General features: G+C 40.7%; 1 protein-coding gene across 2 annotated transcripts in view; it reads right to left on the reverse strand.

The window, feature by feature from the left end:
• OXSR1 (oxidative stress responsive kinase 1) overlaps positions 1 to 20,186 on the reverse strand; it is a 94,025-nt gene that overhangs the window by 11,643 nt on the left and 62,196 nt on the right. For both annotated transcript variants that reach the window (XM_072854787.1, XM_072854786.1), the window contains exons 6-11: positions 14,440 to 14,549; positions 10,838 to 10,939; positions 8,052 to 8,185; positions 5,805 to 5,853; positions 3,423 to 3,488; positions 3,050 to 3,172 (exon numbers count right to left, since the gene is read on the reverse strand). In XM_072854787.1, the coding sequence (XP_072710888.1) occupies positions 3,050 to 3,172; positions 3,423 to 3,488; positions 5,805 to 5,853; positions 8,052 to 8,185; positions 10,838 to 10,939; positions 14,440 to 14,549 (584 nt within the window). The remainder of the gene's footprint in view (positions 1 to 3,049; positions 3,173 to 3,422; positions 3,489 to 5,804; positions 5,854 to 8,051; positions 8,186 to 10,837; positions 10,940 to 14,439; positions 14,550 to 20,186) is intronic.

Genomic DNA, 20,186 nt, shown 5'->3' on the forward strand with positions numbered 1-20,186 from the left:
GAACAGCAAGTTGCAAAAAGCCCTCTGGAGAGGAGGAGAAGCAACAGTTCCTTCACGGTGACTATGTGTAGACAGCGTCAGGAAAAAAGTCACACAGCTGGAAAGGTAAAGCCTGAAATCCATCTCAATATGTTGAGCCTTCACTTGACAGTTACCAGGCAAGATGAAAAACACAGTATTGCTCCCAGAGATAAAACAGCCATGTTCCACATCTGCAGGCCACGGCTGCAGCACTGTTCTTTCAGGCACAAAGCTCATATCCAAGAGTACCCGGATGCCTCAAGGAATAACTCAAAAGGAGCTTGTCTGAAAGATCACAGTGTGCTAGACACCATACAGACAAGTATGGAAACACTGGCTCTGCCCCACAGCTAAAAACTAGCCCAGATAAATGGCAAACAGAGGTAAACTAAGGAAAAATATGAACAGACAGAAAGGAAATAGGACAAACATTGAAAGATGTTTACCTAATTAAGGCACAAATAAGATGACTTTGGGGATGTGCATGTATTAGTTCTAACTTACTTTTTGCTTCTGTGATCAGAGAAGATGTGAGTAACCAGTGAAAGGTGACGATATCGTGTGCCACTGCACAGGTTCATTGAGTAACGGAAGCGAATTATTTAAGACCCCACATAGCACAATTGCTCTAATTCAAATTCAAGCTTTTAAATACCAAGAGTAAAGAAATTCAGTAAGCCTTTACATCCAAAAGGTAACGTTAAGCCAGCAAGTCAGCTTATTCAATGAATTGGGCAGATATTTCTGGTTGTTTGTAAAAAATATTGGTCTGCTTTCGGGTACAGTCCTAGCAAGAGACTTGTAAAATACATGTTTGTACATACTAAATTCACCTTTTTTTCTGTAAAGTGGAGACGAGCGAAAAAAATACAAACACTTTACCTTTATGTAGAAGCTTTTATGCAGGATAATACTGAAGTATTTTAGCAAATTAAGTCAATCTCCAAGCCATTCTTTTACTTTAAGGCTGACAGCAATAAAACGCAGGTACAGCTGGAATCACAGAATGGTTTGGGTTGAAAAGGGCCTTTAAAAATCCATCTAGTCCAACCCCTCTGCTATGGGCAGGAATAAAAGGTAACACCTATACTTCATGTAAGTTATTCTATCTTAACAACTTAGTTAAAATTGCAGAGGGATTACAAGCAGGTGAAATTTACACCCTGTGTTTGAAATATGGCCAAAACACAGGATTAACAGTAGTCCTCAACACTACCACCATATTCATGGCAAACACTGGCAGTTCAAATAAAAGTCAAGATTGCTCGAAAAGGGATCAAATGCAAGAGGTACACAGGCGTTCCTATCTTTTCATCTTCGCGCTAAAGATGACGACTCAAAAGCTGTGCACAGGAAAGACACCCAGGGCAGGATTCAAGCACCTAAGCAGATGTGTAGTGAGTTCTAAGATGCCATGGTGATAAAAAAAACCTGTTATATCTACACGGAGTGCCTCCAAAATGGCAATACATCTACATTTAGGTAATTGAATTGAGATCTAGTGCTCCAACAGCCATCCTAAAGGTTTCTTGAATGGGAGACCCAGAAGTAAAGGCCAAGCACGGCCCAAATTAGAGAGATCAGAACAGACAGCAGTACAAGGAAATATGCCAAAGCTCCAAGAAAAAAAAAAAACTGGCTTGAAAAGGAGCTTGTAAACATGTGTGTCAATCTGCTCTTTTCTGCATAAGAGGAATGAAACAAGTAAGTACTGCTCAAAACACAGTAAACAGTGCTAAGTCATAGTATCCTGAGCTTAGAGACACGATAGAACAAGTTCTAAGTAATCTCTGAAATAGAGTTAGGGTCTTTCACAATATTCCCTCCTAAACTTTGGTTATATTTGAACCAACAAAAGGAATTTAGAAGATTTCAGCTTATAAAGGATCAAGAATTTCAGTAGTATCCACCTGCTATCAAGAGATCCGCCTTGACCATGTAATGCAAAGATGGATATAGTAAGCTCTTTAAAAAGACACAATAGTTGTTGCCACAAAGTATGGAATTACTGTATCAATAGCAGCCTCTAAAAACCCAAGCATTTCAAAGGATGCCAAAAAGATGCAAAATCTTGCATTCAATATTTAAGTGTCTATACACAGCACCAGTAGAAGAAAAAGCAATGAAAGAGAAATGAGAAAAATTAAAGTTGTAAAAGGATAAATGCTTCAAACCAATACTGTGTTTTTTTTGCTTTCATATTGAAAAGTTTCCTCTAAAAATCCTTCACTGTCTCACCAATTCAATTACAGAATGATTAAAATGCATAGTCTACTTCAAGCTACCTGCTGTAGTGAAAAGGGAACTGGTAAGCCATTACAGTCAAAATCCACACTACTGACTACTAGGAGAAGACAATCTGGAAATTTATTGTAATCTTTTAGTTGATCACTATGTATTAATCCTCTGTGTTTCTGGGGGTTAGTCTGGGCTTGGGGTTTTTTGGGTATGTGTTGGGGGGGGGTGGTGTACACTTTTTTTGAGGATTTTCAAGTGCTAGACCATCACTCCTTGTGACTTCACGGATGGCGTAGCATTTTCTACTAGCACTAATCGATTTCAATGTAACTGAGGGGACGGAACCAGGCCCTGTGTGTTTCAGGTATCAGCCATAAGCACAGGCCCTATTGATTTCAGCTCCATCTTTGAGAGGGCAGTAGGACAAAACCTCTCCTGACACTTCCAGAAGAAAGCACCTCAAACAGCCAGCACCCTTAAAAACAAAGAGAATATCCTAGCTCAAGTGAATTAGTATGCTGAGCTGGGAGCAGATTGTCTGAATTCATGTTCCCAATTATGCTCAGCATCCTTGAATGAGACCAGCTGTGGCCCACAGTGACGACAGAAGAGAGATCAATACAATTTCTTCAGCCTTCAGTCTGCTTTCTCTGGTTCAGCTACAAACTCGAGGGGAGGTATTATAACTTACTCATACTTAAAACAAGGCCACATGCTTTCCCAGGGATATTTAGATGTACCACAGTTAGAAAACAAAAGACAGTAAAGCTATCGGAGTTTGAGGACCCACCCTGAGCTGTGAAATTGCTGCTCTGCCTTCCTCACTTTCTTCATCTAGTTCATCATCACTCCATTCCCAGCCACCATCTTCAGTCTTATGAAGACGTCCGCTGGAACCTGGGACTCTCCGGACCTGCTCAGCACAAAGACGGAAAACTGATATGTCAAGCAGACAGTTTCTACAGTTGATCTTTAAGAGAAATAGCACAAGAGCATCTTCAGGTTGCACCATCTGCCAGGGCGCTTGATGAGTATTTTATTGAAATGTCTAGCTCTGTATCTAGAAAATGCCGTACTACAATAATTCTCATTAGAAATGTGAACACAAGCATAAAACAAACTAGTATGACTGTAACAGCAAGAGCCCAGGAGATTTTCAGTACCTTTTTGGATCTTTCAGTGATTGTTGGTGCTCTCTGCAACATCTTCTCTTGTAAAAATTCTTTATTCTGCAAAAGACAAAACACCAAACACTTGCATTGCTGAAAGTGTCCTTTGATTCCTTCAGTGTCTCCGATAAAGAAACTGTTAAGCTATTTCTAGCAGAAAGCGTTTTACATGTTTCACCGCCGTTCCCGCAAAGATATTAACCACTTTCTTCCTTTGGACTACAGTATATGATTTTTTCATCCTAAATACCTTTTAAGCTAATGGTGGAACTTTCCCTATGCAAAGCAATAGGGAATTAACAATCAAGGAGTTGTATACTATTCCATCTGATTTACTGGGGAACATGCTTATACTTATTATATCCCAGCATTTGATACCCTGCTGAGACATTTGGCATTCTTCCATTTGCAGATACTACACCACCTGGATCCAGCCACTTTGCTTTATCTTGCCCCTAAATTTATGCCTGTCCAACTGTCAAAGGCAAGCCTCAGATGTCAGGCAGGCCGGGATACAGGAACTTCTACATGCTGGAGTAATGAGACCCAGGAATTAGGGCAACAGGAGTTACAGTGGCTGAAAAAAATGCACAGCACGTGACATTTAGAGAGGAAGTAAAATGCGGTGATCACAACAGACTAAATATTGGGAAATTGCTGTGATGCTTTACTGTATTAAATTTCCTTTTCAGCAAGCTACTCCAGACTGGCTAACATGTGGGCTCCTGAACGTACAGTTTTCCAACTGCTTGACTACAGAGCCAAACTACTTGGCTGCAGAGGAAGCAGGCTAGGCAAGTACCCTGGCATTAGCACTGGGATCTGGCTGGGTATTTCACACCACAGGAGTGAGGTTGGATAGCCCTGCCGACTCTGCCCGTGAAGCGCTCCCACAACTCCCCCATGATGGCTTCTCGCACATAGGATGGAGAGCCTCAAGACGCACGCTGTCACTTCCTGATAAGTGGCTCTCAGCATTATCAAAACATACTTTTATTAACATAGATTGTATCTAAATATATGGTTCAATATAGACATATAGAAGTTGGACTCTTCTGTCCTCAAGTTACAGCTGTCAGTTTGGCAATGGCTGATGTATGAAAGTAATTTAACACCGAGTGTTAACTGGCACACATTTTCACTTTGGGTGCCGGTTTAAGTATTGCCTCATTTACAATAATGTTAATTTTCTATCACCACATATGCTAATAAGTTACTCTGCAGCAGCTTAATGAAAGCATGAAGGAGCATTTTACACACAATGAAGTATAACATGAACCAGAACTCACATAACCAAATAGAGAAAGGTCAGCAATGTGTAAACCATCTTGTCACTTTGGACACCAAGTATGCATCCAGTATACAGATGCAGACTATTCAGTTGCCTAAAATCCCATTGTGGACAATGAAAAACTAGTTAATACTGTCAAGAGCCCAGGCATCAATTAAACTTGCCCTAAAGCAAACTCCTATATTTCATAAACTGGATCAGTCTCCAGACTTCCTTGGTTGCACTTGTTAGATTTCTGCCAACTTTAATAGGACATCCAGCTACTGTACAGATACCTAGATGTGGCCACTTCCATTTAGGCGTCTTAATCTGGGAGCTGAAAACTGCTTTGATTAATTGGTGATGCTGCTGTGCTATCCCAAGTATCAGATATCTTTTTAACAGTTTAATCTGTGTTCTGCTATAAACCCCATATATTTTGATCACAAGCATGCCACAGAAAAAAATAAGAAAACAGAAAACATTTCCTCATTCCCATGGAAATATAAATTCTCCCCTGTATTATTCCTGTCTGTCTCCCTCAACAAGACCTTGCACATTGCATATGCACTAATCTCCAGGCAGTAATTACATAAATGCTTACTGGCAGTTCACTTCAAGGCTAGAAAAGGGAGTTTCCTGCTATTTTGTATCACAGGATCTTCACTTTCCATAAGGCAACACAGGGTGAAATAGTTGTAGGTAGCCCTCCGCACAGTGAGCCTCATTGACTGCTTTGCATACAGACTGATTATAGAGTTTACTAAAATATAAGTTACATTTACTGCCACAGAGACCTTTATGGTTGGACACGCGGCCACAATGGCACCATTACAAGAGAAGAAAAAAAAAACCCCAAAAGCCAGTAGAAGACATTTAAATGTTCAAGAATTTCTAGATAATTTTTCTTAATAGCAGCATACACAAGGAAGTAGAGAAGAGGGGTTTCATTCTGGTTGTTCACAATGACCCATTCACTCAGCTATGCTGGCCCTAAGTGAAACAGCCCACACTCATGCCAATAAAGCTGTCACCATACCTATCATACTTCAGAAAAGTCCTCTCCACAGCTTCTGCACAGATCAGTTTAGGAAGTGTTTTCTTACCTTTGCTTTTGTGAAAAATTTGTGTCTTAAGAGTTCTGCTGCTGTCGGTCTGTCAATAAAAATAGATGTAGAAAAGATAATTATAAGTGCTCCCTTTCAACACAATGGTCTTCCAGGTTGCTGCAGCTTGTTACAACATGGCATCTCATACAGGCATTGGCTTCTCCTGTACAATTCCCCTAAAAATCAGTCAATGTATTCCAAGCAACTTTTACACCAGCAGTCTTTTAAACACTCAGTGTATTCTGATCAAAGCCTATTCTGTTCAAAAGCAGTGAATAACTTGGGGGCAGGGGGAAGAAGTTGCTCCCATTTTGATGCTGAACTTGAGTCTCTTAGAGCCAGTTTGATAGGATCACAGAAACAGTTTGCTCAACATTGAAATGAAGGATCATCACCTACTGCAGGCATGCAGTACTCACCATGTGCAAGTAAGAGTTACTTCTGAGATACCTGATTATATGTGTGTAATTAGTTCTATTAAACACAGGCAGGACAACTACCAACCTTTGTCTAATACAAAAGGAACAAGTACAAACTATTTTCCCCTTTAAGTTAGGCTTTAGCATAAATACTGGAAAGTAAGAGACATCCCTTGGTCAGTTTAGAAGGAGATTTCTAAAGACTCAGGCCTACGTGAGAAACTACCAGCTTACAGCATTTCCCACACTGCAAACTGTGCTTAAATAGTAACAGTGTTTAATTAGTGACTTGCAAAGGCCATTCATTACAAGGTTTATTTCACCTCAGACTAACAAAAAATCATCCACCTTATAGCAAGGGAGCCTCAAAAATAATTAAAAAGCAATTGCACTAAATTCTTCTCTTTGAGAACCCATACAATATGCATAAGCATATCTGATTCTGCTAGTTGCTCTTTATGGGCCAACTTCCTGCTCCCGTAGTCAGGATGATGACAGTGGCTGTTAGTGGTGCTTGAGAAGAGAGAAGTGGCTTGCCACGATTCAAAGTGGTTATGTTTAATTCTGATCAGCACACATTCTAACCTGCAGGGACAGGATATGCTTTAGAAAGGAGAAAAAACATCACGCTGGGAAAAAAACCCTGCTATCAGCATTTATCAAGCACTCCACTGGATTCATTAAGCATTCCAAGTGTAAAGCTTGTTAGAAGAGAGATCCCATCTCACGATGCGCGAGAAGCCTTTGTTCCTGGATCCATCACAAGAGGGAACTGAAAAATGTCTTCATTATTAGCATTTTATGAAGGGACTTTTCCCTTTCCAGAATTAGTCTGCTTACTGAGGGGGGAAAAAAAAACTTAAGAGGTATAAAAACTGATTTGTGGGAATGCTTGTTTCTTTAGCTTTGCATTTTAAGGAACACTACTTTTAAACGCAGGATGAACACTCCTTTGAACAGCTTCACTGAGGCTGGCAAACGCTATGACTGTCCTCCACAAAAACACGTCTGAGTACTCGTATGTGACAGGGTGTGGGTTTTAAACAGTGCCGTAGACAGCCGGACCCTCGTGCAGCTTTGAACGATGCCATACCATAACGATACAATGCTATCCTGAGAATGACAGCATATGCACCACCCCCTTGGTATATTTCTAACATCACTGAGTAGTCAAGCTACTGTTACAAGGAAAAATGAAAGTGTCATCAGGCCACTTAAGCAATTTGTATTGATGAAAACATGTTGGTAAAATTTGCCACTGTTTTTTCCAATTCTCCCCTTCCCCCCCCCCCCCCAACCAAATATTACTTATAATTAAGCAAGTCAAAACTACACTGAAAGCCTTCTTTGCACTGGCAAATTTTAAAAAGTTTATTTATGAAGCTTCACAAGTAAACACGTATTGCCCAACATATAATTTCTGATTTATAAACACAGAGCAGTTTTGACTGGGAACAAAACAGAGACTGCAGTCACGTGCTGGAGGTGGCAAGGGGGAGAATGGCACTACACATGCAGTGGACTGGGATGCACTCTCATTAACCCAAATGGAAGATGTGTGCCCTAGCCAGGCACAATGCCAGACATTTATCCTTAAAAATAAGGACAGCCAAGAGAATTTGCTGCCACACAGCAAGATTCCTGTGTTCACTGTGACTGAAAGGCCTGGAGGGGCAGAAAGTGTACCAGCTTTAAAAAAAAATATGGAATAAAATGAGTTTTGTCATTTTGGTTTAGGGTTTGGGGGTTTTTATTTGTGGGTTTTTGTTGTTGTTGTTTTGTTTGTTTTTGTTTATTTATTTATTTTGGTGTTACCTGTTCTTACCTTTTTTCAGGGTCTTTTTGTAGGCACGATGAAATCATCTTCCTAAATGATTTCCCATACTTCTTCAGCATCTCCTTATCTTGCACACCAGTTTCCAAAGATGGAGGATCATTTTGTAGCGTCAGCATTAAAACCTGAAAGAATTACATCTATTGGCAATGAGATTTTTCTTGGCCTTTGTTAGAGACAGATCTTGGGAACACTGTATTTTAGACAAGCATTTTCATCAAGCACCTGAGTCAACAAGGACTGGTTCATTACAATGGCTCTCTGAGGGTAGCCTGAGCTCAGAGTGAAGTTTCTTACAATTTAGACTGTGTCCTTGCATTCACCAGACAGCAAAAACTCACCTACCTTTTCCTCAAGGCAATTATAGGGTCTCTGCTCTTCCCTCCGCTTCCCACATTCACTAACTTTGTAGAAACACTTATTTTCAAAACCTTTACACCTCTGCAAATTCTGACTGTCAGCTGAGAGGTTTAAGACTCATACAACAGGATCTAGAGAGAGTTACCTCCACCTCCTTTCCTTGGGAAGCCAGGCTAATTTATACCCAACAATTTATGCTACTGTTTTCCATCACATCTCCTGGCCCACAGTGCAGTCTGCGGGCCAAACACAAGGTTAGGACGTGCTTTCAGGCCTGTCTGGTGTGATTAAAGGTGTAAGCATAGTAGAACTCCTACCAGTCCTCCCTCATTTGAGATGAGCAGTTGTGCAAGGCATTTGGTTCAAAGGTTCTGTTTAAATCTCCCTGCAGGTATTTCGTAGCTAGAAATTAATGTAAAAGCAGAAGGGCAACATAAAAAAATACAAGAGTTCACTTCCATGTACCAATGCGACAGCAGGTGAAGACATTTCTCACACAAGCATCCATTAAGCCAAACTGATTATTTCCTTCACATCACTTATTCTGAAGGAAAGAAAGAAAATTACTCATTTCCATTTTCACTTGTCACCTACATACAGATGAATATCTATTTTTAGAAAAGGAAGCAGCACATAGCACATTTAAATAGCTTTCAACAGCTATATTGCTTAGGGCAGCAACAGCTCATCAATCTCGCTGAAATTGTACAGACCATGACAGAATTCCCTTTTTTCCCCTCTCCTTGGAGGGTCACTTAATGCATGGGTCATTTTACCACATAACAAAATTAATCTGCAGTGAAATACAATTACATTCAATAAATAAAACACAGAAGTCTTCTTGCAGGCTGCACGACTGGAACCCATACCTAATAGAATCAGAGACTCATAATTCTATCTACCATATGACAACACACAATACTAAATAGGCTATCTCTGTATTCAAAGCTACAACCAATGCATTCAAAACACAATAAACAGAAGTACAGCTTGCAGAAGCTACTGCAAAAATGCTACCAATATTTACAGCACAGAAGGAAGCATCAATGAAAACAGCAACAGCTAAATCAGCAATACATCTCCCTGAACTTCTCACTGCTCTGCCGCAATCACTGATACGGTACCAACTTTAATGGCATTTCTAAACCACTCAGCTACTCAACAGCCCCTGCACAGAGATGACAAATCTTAAAATACTGTTCTACGAGAGTTAAACCAGTGCAAAGTCCTGGCATTTAAAGTGATACACAGATGTCCCTTTTCTATTGAGTTAGGAGCTATTGAATTCACAAATGCTATTGTAATTGAGAGGTGGAGATGCACCCAGGTCCTAAAGAGGCAACACCCACCTTGCATAGCACTCCAGCAGTTAAAAGACTCAGAAAAGGAAAGCTTGCTCCATGGTATGCCTACAATTGAGGGACTTGGCACCCATAGGCATCATATCCCAGGTAAGTAGTCTAACCATAAAGGTTAGAAAGAGCTCTCCACCCCCTCCTGTTCGATTCGAGGGAGTATGCATCCCAGGAGTAGAAGAAAAGTGGCGTTCAAGAGGGTGGAAAATGCAGAAGGGACTAAAGGTTTCATGCTTGAGCCAGGGCACCATCAGATCTCAAAGGGGCTAAGGAAGAGGATAGCACAGCTCAGTAGAAGGACAGGATGCTTCAGACCTCAACTGATGGGGTTAACTCTGTTAACTTTAAGATGTAGACTCCCTGAAAAAAAAAGGATGTTGGAAGCAGCTGCTGGTTCAAGAGTCAGAAAATAGGGAAAGTTAGCCAAACTATATGGCAATCCAAAGTTCAAGATACTTAAAAAAAGATTTTTGAAGTGTCAGTGTTGTTGAAACAAGAATGCTTTCCCCACCTCAACTTCAATAAAATATTCATATTGCCAATACCACGCTATTTCATACTGATGTGGTACTTTGCAGAAATGCCCTACCCTGGTTTGGTGATTGACAGACTGTGTTGGCATTAAACAAAATAAGATGTTCTTTTGGATAACTGGTAACAGGACTTCTGAGAGGTATCAAGAAGGATTATCAGTGCAGGAGAAGGAATGGCTCACCATCCCAGTGTCACTGGATGCCAGATAACTAATGATTCAGAAAATGTTATGTCCCTAAAAACATCCTCTGCCTTCAGAGGCTCCAGGATTAAAACACACAGCACTATCCTCAAGAATGGTGACCCCGGCGAGACTCAGGATCTAAATAACTGCACACAATTTCAGACAATGCTGATTAAGTGGCATATTTTTAAAAGGTGACTTCAGATCAATCCAAGAACATCATGATCCACAAGTGCAAGTTGAGAGGACAAACTCTTCAACGAAGCATGCTGGCCAAATTCTTGGAAACACCCACAGAACACACTGATCCTTTATGTTGCACAAGTATCTGGAGACCTGCTCACCTTCATTGGAGGGTATTTATGGTAAGGAGCTGCCCCTGTAGCCAGTTCAATAGCAGTGATCCCAAAGCTCCAGATGTCGGCCTTGAAATCGTATCCTCTGACCTGAAAAATATTGGAGGACATTAGCATGTGCGTCTTGCTATCCTAAACTACAATCCCTTTCTTTAGCCTATTAGACATCCTTTCGCCCTTTCCTTCCTTTCCCCTCAAATTTGGAAAGTCCAGCATTATAGTATTAAAGAGACAGAAAGAACACTTTCTCCCTCCTCTCCCTCCCAGCTCCTTATACCTTTGAGGAGGTGTTTTAGAAGTCATAGTTTGATGAAAATTATGTTTGTGGACTGTGCAACTAGGACTGCTGTGCCATAAACCTCTCCACGTGTAGAACATAAAGGGGCACTGGGTTAACCCAGGCTCTGACTTCCACACAAAGACACAGAGAGTCATTAAACAGTATAATGAAACTCTCATAGTTAATAGATGGACTGCTATCCCCTTGGGACACATGCCTCGCTACACTTTTAGTCAACCGCTTAATCAACCTGACTGCAAACATGCTCAATCCTGAAACTTCAGTACACACCACCTCAGTAAAGAGCCCCTCATTCCAGTCTGCAGACTAATATTTCCCTCCACTAATTAATAGTAGCTTCTGCACTTGACATTAAACACAGACTTGTTCAGGAAAATTTATAGCATTTACTTCCCCTCATGCACAGGAAAAAATATTTCATATGCCAAAGCAGTTACTTCCTCATTATCATTAGGTAATATTTTGGCACTTGCTTTCTCCGCTGCAGAGGAGAGACATTATGTACTAACTTCAAGAGCAGCTACAAAAATCAGAGCGTTTTGGCTGCTTAGAATGGTTTGTGTTTCTTCTCACTAGACTATGGAAAAATGAATATTGAAGCAAAGCTAATAGGGATATTGTGTTCAGCTAACATAACAAGCTTGAGAGAGACACTCATTGTGATGAAGGCAAAAATGTTCCCCAAACTACCTTTAAGATGATCTTGAATTTTGGCAAACAAACAAAAAAACCCTCTTGCACTAGTTTTCATATAATACTATAGTTGAAAGGAAATTTATTATAGCAACAGGAGTTTATACCTTGTACTAATGTCATCAACTCTGTAGGCATCATTTTCATGAGCCTTAAAGGTTTGAAAGGCTTCCTGAAGTGCCACAGTTTATGGACACCATGATTATGAATAGATTTCAAGTCATTTAATTAAACAAGCACAGATACCTAGTATAATTTAAAAGAACACAGTGCAGGAAGAAATATGCTGTAAGGGTTTGGTTCCCCCACCACCACCACTATTTTTAGGTTTTGAGAATAACTTTGGGACATTTTTTAGCTTTATCTTTCAGTTAGTCTTGCAGCACATCTAAACACGGTACAACTCCCCATTCCCCTCCGAGATTTTAACTCTTTAGTGTTTTGGGTTTTTTAATTACATCATATAATCCTGCTTGCAAATGAAAAGTACAAAGTTCAAAACTGTCTAGAGCAGTGCATCTTGACATCTGTCCAATACATATTAGTCACCACCCTGCAGTTAGTTTACATCAACATTTATTTTTCTCATGGAATGTTTTTTTGCCGTAAGTCTGTCAAGTGACCATACATTAAAAGACAATGCCAGGCTATCATGTATTAACATGCTAAAGGAACTTAATGACGCTGAAGTAAACCAGATGGAATTGGGTCGATAATTTCTACACATCGAAGGCTAACCTACAGCAACCCCTTCGTCCTTTTTCCCGGGTTGGATATAGCGGCTCAGAGTGACACCTACTGGAAGACAGCAAGATGATATAAATGGACACTGAAGGATTTCACATCAGCATCCAAAATACCTCCTTATCGTCTAATATTTGCAACAAATTGGATGTACACAGCCTTCATGGAAGTACTGGACTCCCTAGAAAATCTGCCTCCTTTGGGAAACACATCTGTTGCATTAAGAACCCCCACTTTGTCACTAAAACCTTCATTTCCCCTTCTTAGCACCCTCCTTAAGATCTTTTTTTTCCCCTGTTGTCCTGTGGATTGCAGCCACCCTAACCGCAATGAGCCTGGAGCAGCACCGTTAGGTCCTGGCCAGCCTGCTATGCCCTGTGCACCAGGACAGGACACAAAGTACAGAAAAGCAAGGGACAACTCTGATCTGGTTTTGGAAACACTGAATACTCTATTTTTATTTATTTTTAAATCAACATGACAAAAAAATCCAGAAGTATGTGACAGTGAAGCAGTTCAGAAGCAAGTTTGCAAAGACGGCTCCTGACTTGGGGAGCGTGTCTTGTACTCTACGGTGTTAGAGTTGTACTCTGAGGAGGTTGCAAAGTGTAACGCACCAGCCCCTCGATGCCACCACAGGGAGCCACTGAAAAGGCCAAACATTGAAAAACCCTTTCATCAACAGTATATTTAAGCTACTGCAAAATTCTCTCAATTCCTCAAGTTTTAGATATAGGAAAGCATGCATTGAAGTTCTAACACTGTTTTAGCTGCATTTTATTTTAGAGAGATATATATATGGGGGGTCTTATTCAAGTTCCTCCTAAACTTCAAAATATTTTATTGTGAACAGCAAGGAAAAAAGTAACCAGGTGGGTTAACTTTAATAAAACAATGTTTTCCCAAAATATTTGTTTCAAATATTTTTTTGGAAGGAAAAAAGGTAAAAACAGAAAAACTTTTCTAGTCACTTTTATTTCTGCTGGGTGCACCTGTCAAAAATCAAACCCTGAGTCCAGCCCTCCGTCAACCTGTTTTCAAGGGGATGAGGGATAATTTTCAGAATGCTTAAGGCACTGAACATCAATGCAAGAGACAGCTACTGCAAATGCCCTGTCAGGACTGTGGCATAATTTTCTTTGTGGATCTTGCTCAGAAACAGGCAACAATATTTTACATTGAACAAAGTTTCCAGGTGGCCTTCATCAGTAGTGACACAGACAAAGCTTCTATAGTTTAGTCTAGAAGTAGTGGAGGACAAAAAGTGACCTATCTCCACCCAATGGGAAGGAGTATGGCATCTTTTAGCTAGCCAAAAGAGCAGAGGACGAAGGTGGAGAGGCAAACATTCCTCAGTAATTACAGTCTGGACACTCACAAGCCAAGAGAAACTAAGAAGCTGAATAAAGTCAACTACATTTTATTTTACTGCAATAACTCCACTCTCTAACACGTTGCAATTAGCTACCCCAAATTCTTGCATTTGCAAATGCAGAAGAGCACTTTGCCAAGCTGTATATGTGCACATTTACCACATGTGAAACTATATTCTCCCTCACATTTGGGAAGAGGGATGGGCAGGTTAATCTTCTTTACGCAACAGCTGAGCTGTCTCATCCTTACCTTAGGTAGGAGCCTGAAGAGAAGCAACAGGGCAAAAACCCACTGAGCAGTTAATATTCCCCAGTACAAGCCTGGCTACAATAGGCAAATCAAAGACAATCCTGTGGTTTTAAGAAAGCCTTACAGGATGCCAAATTATCACATTAGTTTGAAGTAAATAAGGCCATTGCTGACAACAGCAAATTCCAGGTGCAGATCAGCTAAGAGAATACTAGGAAAAACAATTCACCTGTTCCATAACTTCTGGTGCCATCCAGCAAGGTGTGCCCACAAAAGTTTTCCTGACTTTATTTCTGGTAATGTCACCACCAGTGGCCAGAAACGCGCTAACGCCAAAGTCTGAAAAGAAAACAAAAGCAGATTTTGTTAAGAACACATCCTGAGCAAACTGAAGGGTTGTCCCCCCGTCTCCTCATATTCCCAGCCATCTATTAAGTACAGTTACGCATGAGGAGTTTCCTAATGAACAAAGAATGACCAACAGTTAGCTAAGAGTGCTGGTACATGAACGGCCTGTAGTGCACCATTCAATTACCAGCAGAGCTTTCAGCGCTGGCCGGCAGAGAGGAAAATTCCACTTTCCATTACAGCCCACTGGTCACATTACAGCACGCCCGCGCTCCCTCAGCAGACCTGCTACTGTACAAACCTGCCTCTGACAGCCAGTGCTTCATTTACATTTGTATACATACGTAACAAGTAATAACTGAACTTCCATTAGCATCCTGTTAATATTTGCAGCAATAAAGTCGGGTACACAAAAAGTTACTAGACTTTATAACATTTAACTGTCCTAACTGAATCCTGCAGACTGGAGTTATCAGCCCCTTATTCTGGATGGTTTATTACCAGAATATGCTTTGCTTGGTAATCTTCCATCGCTGAGATGCTCAGTGCTTTAACAGGAACTTGGACCGGTTCCCGATGATACAGCAGCGTTACTGAATCGAGCAGCATGTGCTGCTAACTAGCCCGGCCATCCCAGAGGAAGCCTTGCAGACAGGTATTCACGCTCTGCACAGCGTTACCCCCACTCGAAGCACTTTTTGCAAGCTGAAGGATGCTCAAGGATACCCCATGTACTCACTGGTAATTTTATTAAACTATATCATTCTTTTACCTTTGAAAGCATAGTTTTCATGTAACGCAGATGTTTTATGCAATTAAGAATGACATGGAAAACAGGATCTGTGAACAGCAGCAGGAATAGCAATGAGATACAGTATGTTTGTTCAGAGACAAGCATTACAAAAGATTTGGCAACCAAGTCATTCAAGAGAGGACGGTAGACATTCCTCAGAGAAAAAAAGAGTAAATAAAATAAATCGGGTGACAGGGAAGCTATAAACACAAAACTGTAGAAGAATTTCTTCCCAATTTGCTCTGAACTACACTGCTTATGTATTGCAGAATTACAGACCTGTAATGGGTCATTCTCCGTAACTCCATTTTACCTACTACTCCCCCCCCCCCTTTTTTTTTAAACACAGTACAAGCAATCAAAATCTTGAATGCCATTTTTGAGACTGATGACGGGCTTCAAGGATAAGTGTCTAAAATTCAAAGGCTATTTCACATAAAAACAACACATTATTGACCACAACTGGGTTAAAAACTTTTGAAACTCAGCTGCCTGACACAGTTAACTGTACATGTGGAGGATTTTTACCCAGAGGAGCCACAGAGTTACTCCATGGCTTAAGGATGTTATCCCGAAGAATCCACTGCAACAAAAGATCCCTCTGTACAATTTGCAAGCAATGGCATCCACGTGAAGATGGTCCCAAGTTTCCTCTGCGTCATACCAGCAGTGCAATGAGCCCTTTCTCACCAGTCTTTCAATATTTGAGAAACACCACTGAAATTATCACTCAGAAGAACAACGTGCTGAAAGCTTCCAGCTCATTTAGGTTAGAGGCTTCCAAGGACAGGAACTTAGTGCTCGCTAAAATACTAGACATGGATAACTAAAAGTTGACATTAAAGAAAGTTGCATAGAAATCACAGGGCTAAAACAAGCACCAGAAAATGCCTGACATTAGGGTTCAGCTTCTTCCAGATGCACTATCCTATTCTCTTCCCTGTTGCCAGAGACATCTTGTCTTCCTGCCAACCTTGAAGTTTTAGCATGTCTAGGTGGATCACTGTCCCCGTCAGCACTGCAATCTGTTTTTTTCTGGAAACCCACTTTTTGTAACAGTGATTTTGCTTTGAGGTCTCCCATGTGTATCCACCATCCCTGCTTTTCTCAGAAAACTGAATGAGCTTCCTAAAAAGTTCAGAGTAAAATTACTTGCACTTTACCCCTCATTACGGGAAGTCTCGCAAGATCTATTGTTCTAAACACAAGAGCAATTAGAAGTTCTTTTAAATAAGATAATACTAATAGAAACTTGTCCATGTGCCATCAGCATATGATTGTGATGTGCTGTATTTGAACTTGTGTATATTATATTACCTCAAGTTTCCATGCAGTCATTTTGAGGGTAAAGGAAATGCCATTCAAAGCAAAATCATTCCAGCAGTAAAAACACAAGTCCTTTACACAGCACACAGCATTCACCACATTTCACATCAAACGTGGGTTTAATAAATTCCAGTGGGAAACTGTGCCCCTCTGTCTGCCATCTGAGGTCAGCAGAAAGCTTAAACGGAATTAAGTTGTATTCTGTTACATGGTTGATTTATTCAATGTTTTCCCAATCAATTTCCCCTCATTTCCAGTGGGCTAAAACAGGCACAACCAGCCTGTGCTACTCTGCTGTAAGGAATGACTTTGAAACAGTCTTCTCAAATGTCATCTTACTAACTTTATCCTAGTCCCAGCTATTAAGATAAGAATGTGCCTGCTCTCAAGAAATATCTGTAAAGCAATAAAATAAAATCCTAACCACAAGTTAGGGTTCAATTCTTATTTCTGAGCGGTTGGTACGATCTGTGTCTCATTCTCTCTGCCACTGTTAACTACCCTCAGAAAGGCTAAAACAGAACAAGGTTATTCCAAATAAACTTAACTCTAGAAAATGGGGAAGTCGTGAAGTTCAAGAGGTAGGATAGCTCAGAAGTGTTTACGTTTGTACTCTTCTTTGGCAGCTTGTACTTTATATTGGCTCACTACAGTGATAACTGGAAAGGACTGCATCACCAGAAACAGGGAGGAATTGGAAATGTTGGGCCTGGCTTGCAATACCAGTAACCACCACTGCTGGGAATCCAACGACTGTCAAATATCCTAAAGGAGCCTAAAAATGTAGACTTCCAGCAGCCTGCTAGCAAATAATAGTCTCCAGGACATCTGGATGCAAGTGGTAAGATCATTTTTTTTATCATTCTTCTGAAGCAATGTAGAAAAGATTCATCTGCTGGGCCTGTTTCAGTGATACAAACCAAAGACTTCTTTAAAAAAAAAAAATCTCTCTCTCCAGACTCTCATATCACAGAAAAAACAATCCAGAATGGAAGTGACAATTCTGCTGATGAAGGCTCTGCAGAAAATATGGCCAATTTTATCTTTTTCAGTAGAAACATCATGTGCTGCAAACCACATACCCTACAAAACACTCTACAGTGGCAATGCACTTGCGGGCTAGTGTTTGAAAAAGCGTGGTATTAGGCAACAATTCCTGCTATTAAGGTATCCCAAGTTGTCAAACTTGAAAACTATTCTGGCCACTGAGGAAATGCAAAAGATGAAAGGAAAATCTCCTCTTACTATTCTGCACTGCAGAAAAAAAGAGACCCAGTCTAAACATCTCGCCAACACAAGAATGCTATGGCAGGACCACATCACAACGGGCATCATTGCCGCTGTGTACGTCAGGAAGATAGATTTCTACAGTATCTTAAGTTAGATTGTTTGTTCCCAATCCAGCAGTCAGCCATTAAAAATCATCTCTCCTTGGCCATCTCATATTGTAACATTACCTTAGACCTAAAAAGCCCAAGTATCTGCTCCTGTAGGTAGCTACCAGAGGGGAAAGACTGTGTACTAATCAGGAGCCAGGACCAAAACCTACTGACATCAGAAAGGCTCCTACAGAGTTTGGTGGGTTTGGATCAGACCCTAAAACAGCAGTTCCTGACTTCAGTGGGGGCAAAACAACAGAATAAACCAATCTTGACTTCAAACCACTCGCAGCTGTTTTTAAACTTGGGTAGCCAAGGTATTATCCCTCCTTAAGCAAAAATAAAAGTATTTCAGAAGACAGCACTATGGTTTGTTTTTTTTTTTTTTCACTGGTCACCTTCCTTCTTGTTCAGTTGTTCACCATCAAAAAATATCTGCAGCTGTACTTAGCATTTTTCTGCAAACCTTACAGCTTTTAGAGCACTGAAGATGAATAAAGCCTGGCAAGAAAAGGAGGAAGGCAGTGGTAAATAGCAGTTTTGTGATGAGAATGCAGCGGGTTGGTAAGACACCAGAGAGACAAAAGATCAGTGAAGAACAAGAATCAAAACCTTCTTTCCTTTAAAGACTATATGGTTATACAGTGGTATTGGATCCATAAATACACACTTGTTCTCCCAAATTCTCATTTGGAAAGGTAGGTCTCTACAATCACATATATTTCTAACCAATTCACATACAGAATGGCAGCTTTATTTTTATATGCATCACAAGTTTAGCCTTTTTGCAATAATGTCAAGGCACATAAAAGATGTATGAAATCCCTTTGCCGAGTAAACATAAAGATCACATTTGAAACCGAGCCCCAACAGCGTGTTAATAAAGATAAGTTAATACTGCACAAAGTAACTTAAGGATAACAAAGCCCAGGCTGGGAGAAGCCACCACCCTTGGAGAAGTTCACAAGCTGTTTCAACAACCAAATAGCGCAACATCTCTTCAGGAAACGCAGCTATTACAATTGAGACAAAGAATAAGTTACTTCACATCATGCTGCTGAAGGGAAGGCACCACAACTCTCTACTAATTGCAGAGAAAAATGGTTTTGCCCTTTTTCAAGGGGGAGAAGAGGCTCAGAGGTGTCCGTTGACGCAGCACCGGCTGCTCGAGTCAGCCATGCAATCAGCACTCCTCTCCCCAAGTTAGATTTGCGCCTTGCCCCTTGTTAAAGCAATTTAATCTCCCAAAGTTAGAGTTTCCTGGGGGAATGATGCTTCCTGCATCATAGCTCGATGTTTATGTAGAGCGCTATTTTAGTACAATGAATTAAGAGCAGTCAGGAACACAGCGAACTGGTGACAAGCTGGCATGGATTTGTGGAAAGTTACACAAATTCAGTTACACAAGTTTTGCCTGGCCTTAACTATCCCCATTTTATAAATAGATAAAGCGAGAGGGGTTAGGCAATTTGCCCAGTATCAATTAGCAAGTCCTGAACGACTTCATGAAATCTCAATCTACTTCAGCCGCTTGGCAACACGGCCTGCCCGGGACACAGCAGGCACACTGAGCACCTCTTGGAGTACGTGTTAATAATAATCCCAACTGGTTTTAAAACCTGAAGATAGCGTGTTTTTTTCACTACAACAGAAAAATCCCACACGTGGAGGGATGTGCGCCTTTCAGCCTTCAGCAGACCCTTGCTTCTTCACATTCAATGACAGAGGGGTGGGGGACAGCATTATTTAATATCCCAGTGGATAAAATCAGGGGAAAAAAAGATTTAGTCTGCACCCAGTCTCAGTAGGATGCTAATACCATGCCATGGTTGGAGCATGGTTTGTACCAAGCAAGTCTCATGCACCCTGAGAGAGTTTCCCTCAACAGCCCCTCAACCTCTCCCATCCCCTCCCAGTCTATCAAGACTCTTGCTTCATTTCACAATAATTTGTAGGGCCTGCACAGTTAAACAAACTGAAGAATATTAAGCTTTGCTTACTGAGAGAAGTCATCTCCCGGTTTATGCAGCAATATTGGTGCCAACACAGTTTATGTTGACAAAGAGTGTTTTTACCCGTGCAGCTTTTAGACTCCAGGGAGCCAGTAAATGCCAGGGCAAAGAGGTTTTA

The sequence above is a fragment of the Ciconia boyciana genome, chromosome 2 (genome assembly GCF_034638445.1).
Source record: "Ciconia boyciana chromosome 2, ASM3463844v1, whole genome shotgun sequence".
NCBI lineage: Eukaryota > Metazoa > Chordata > Aves > Ciconiiformes > Ciconiidae > Ciconia > Ciconia boyciana.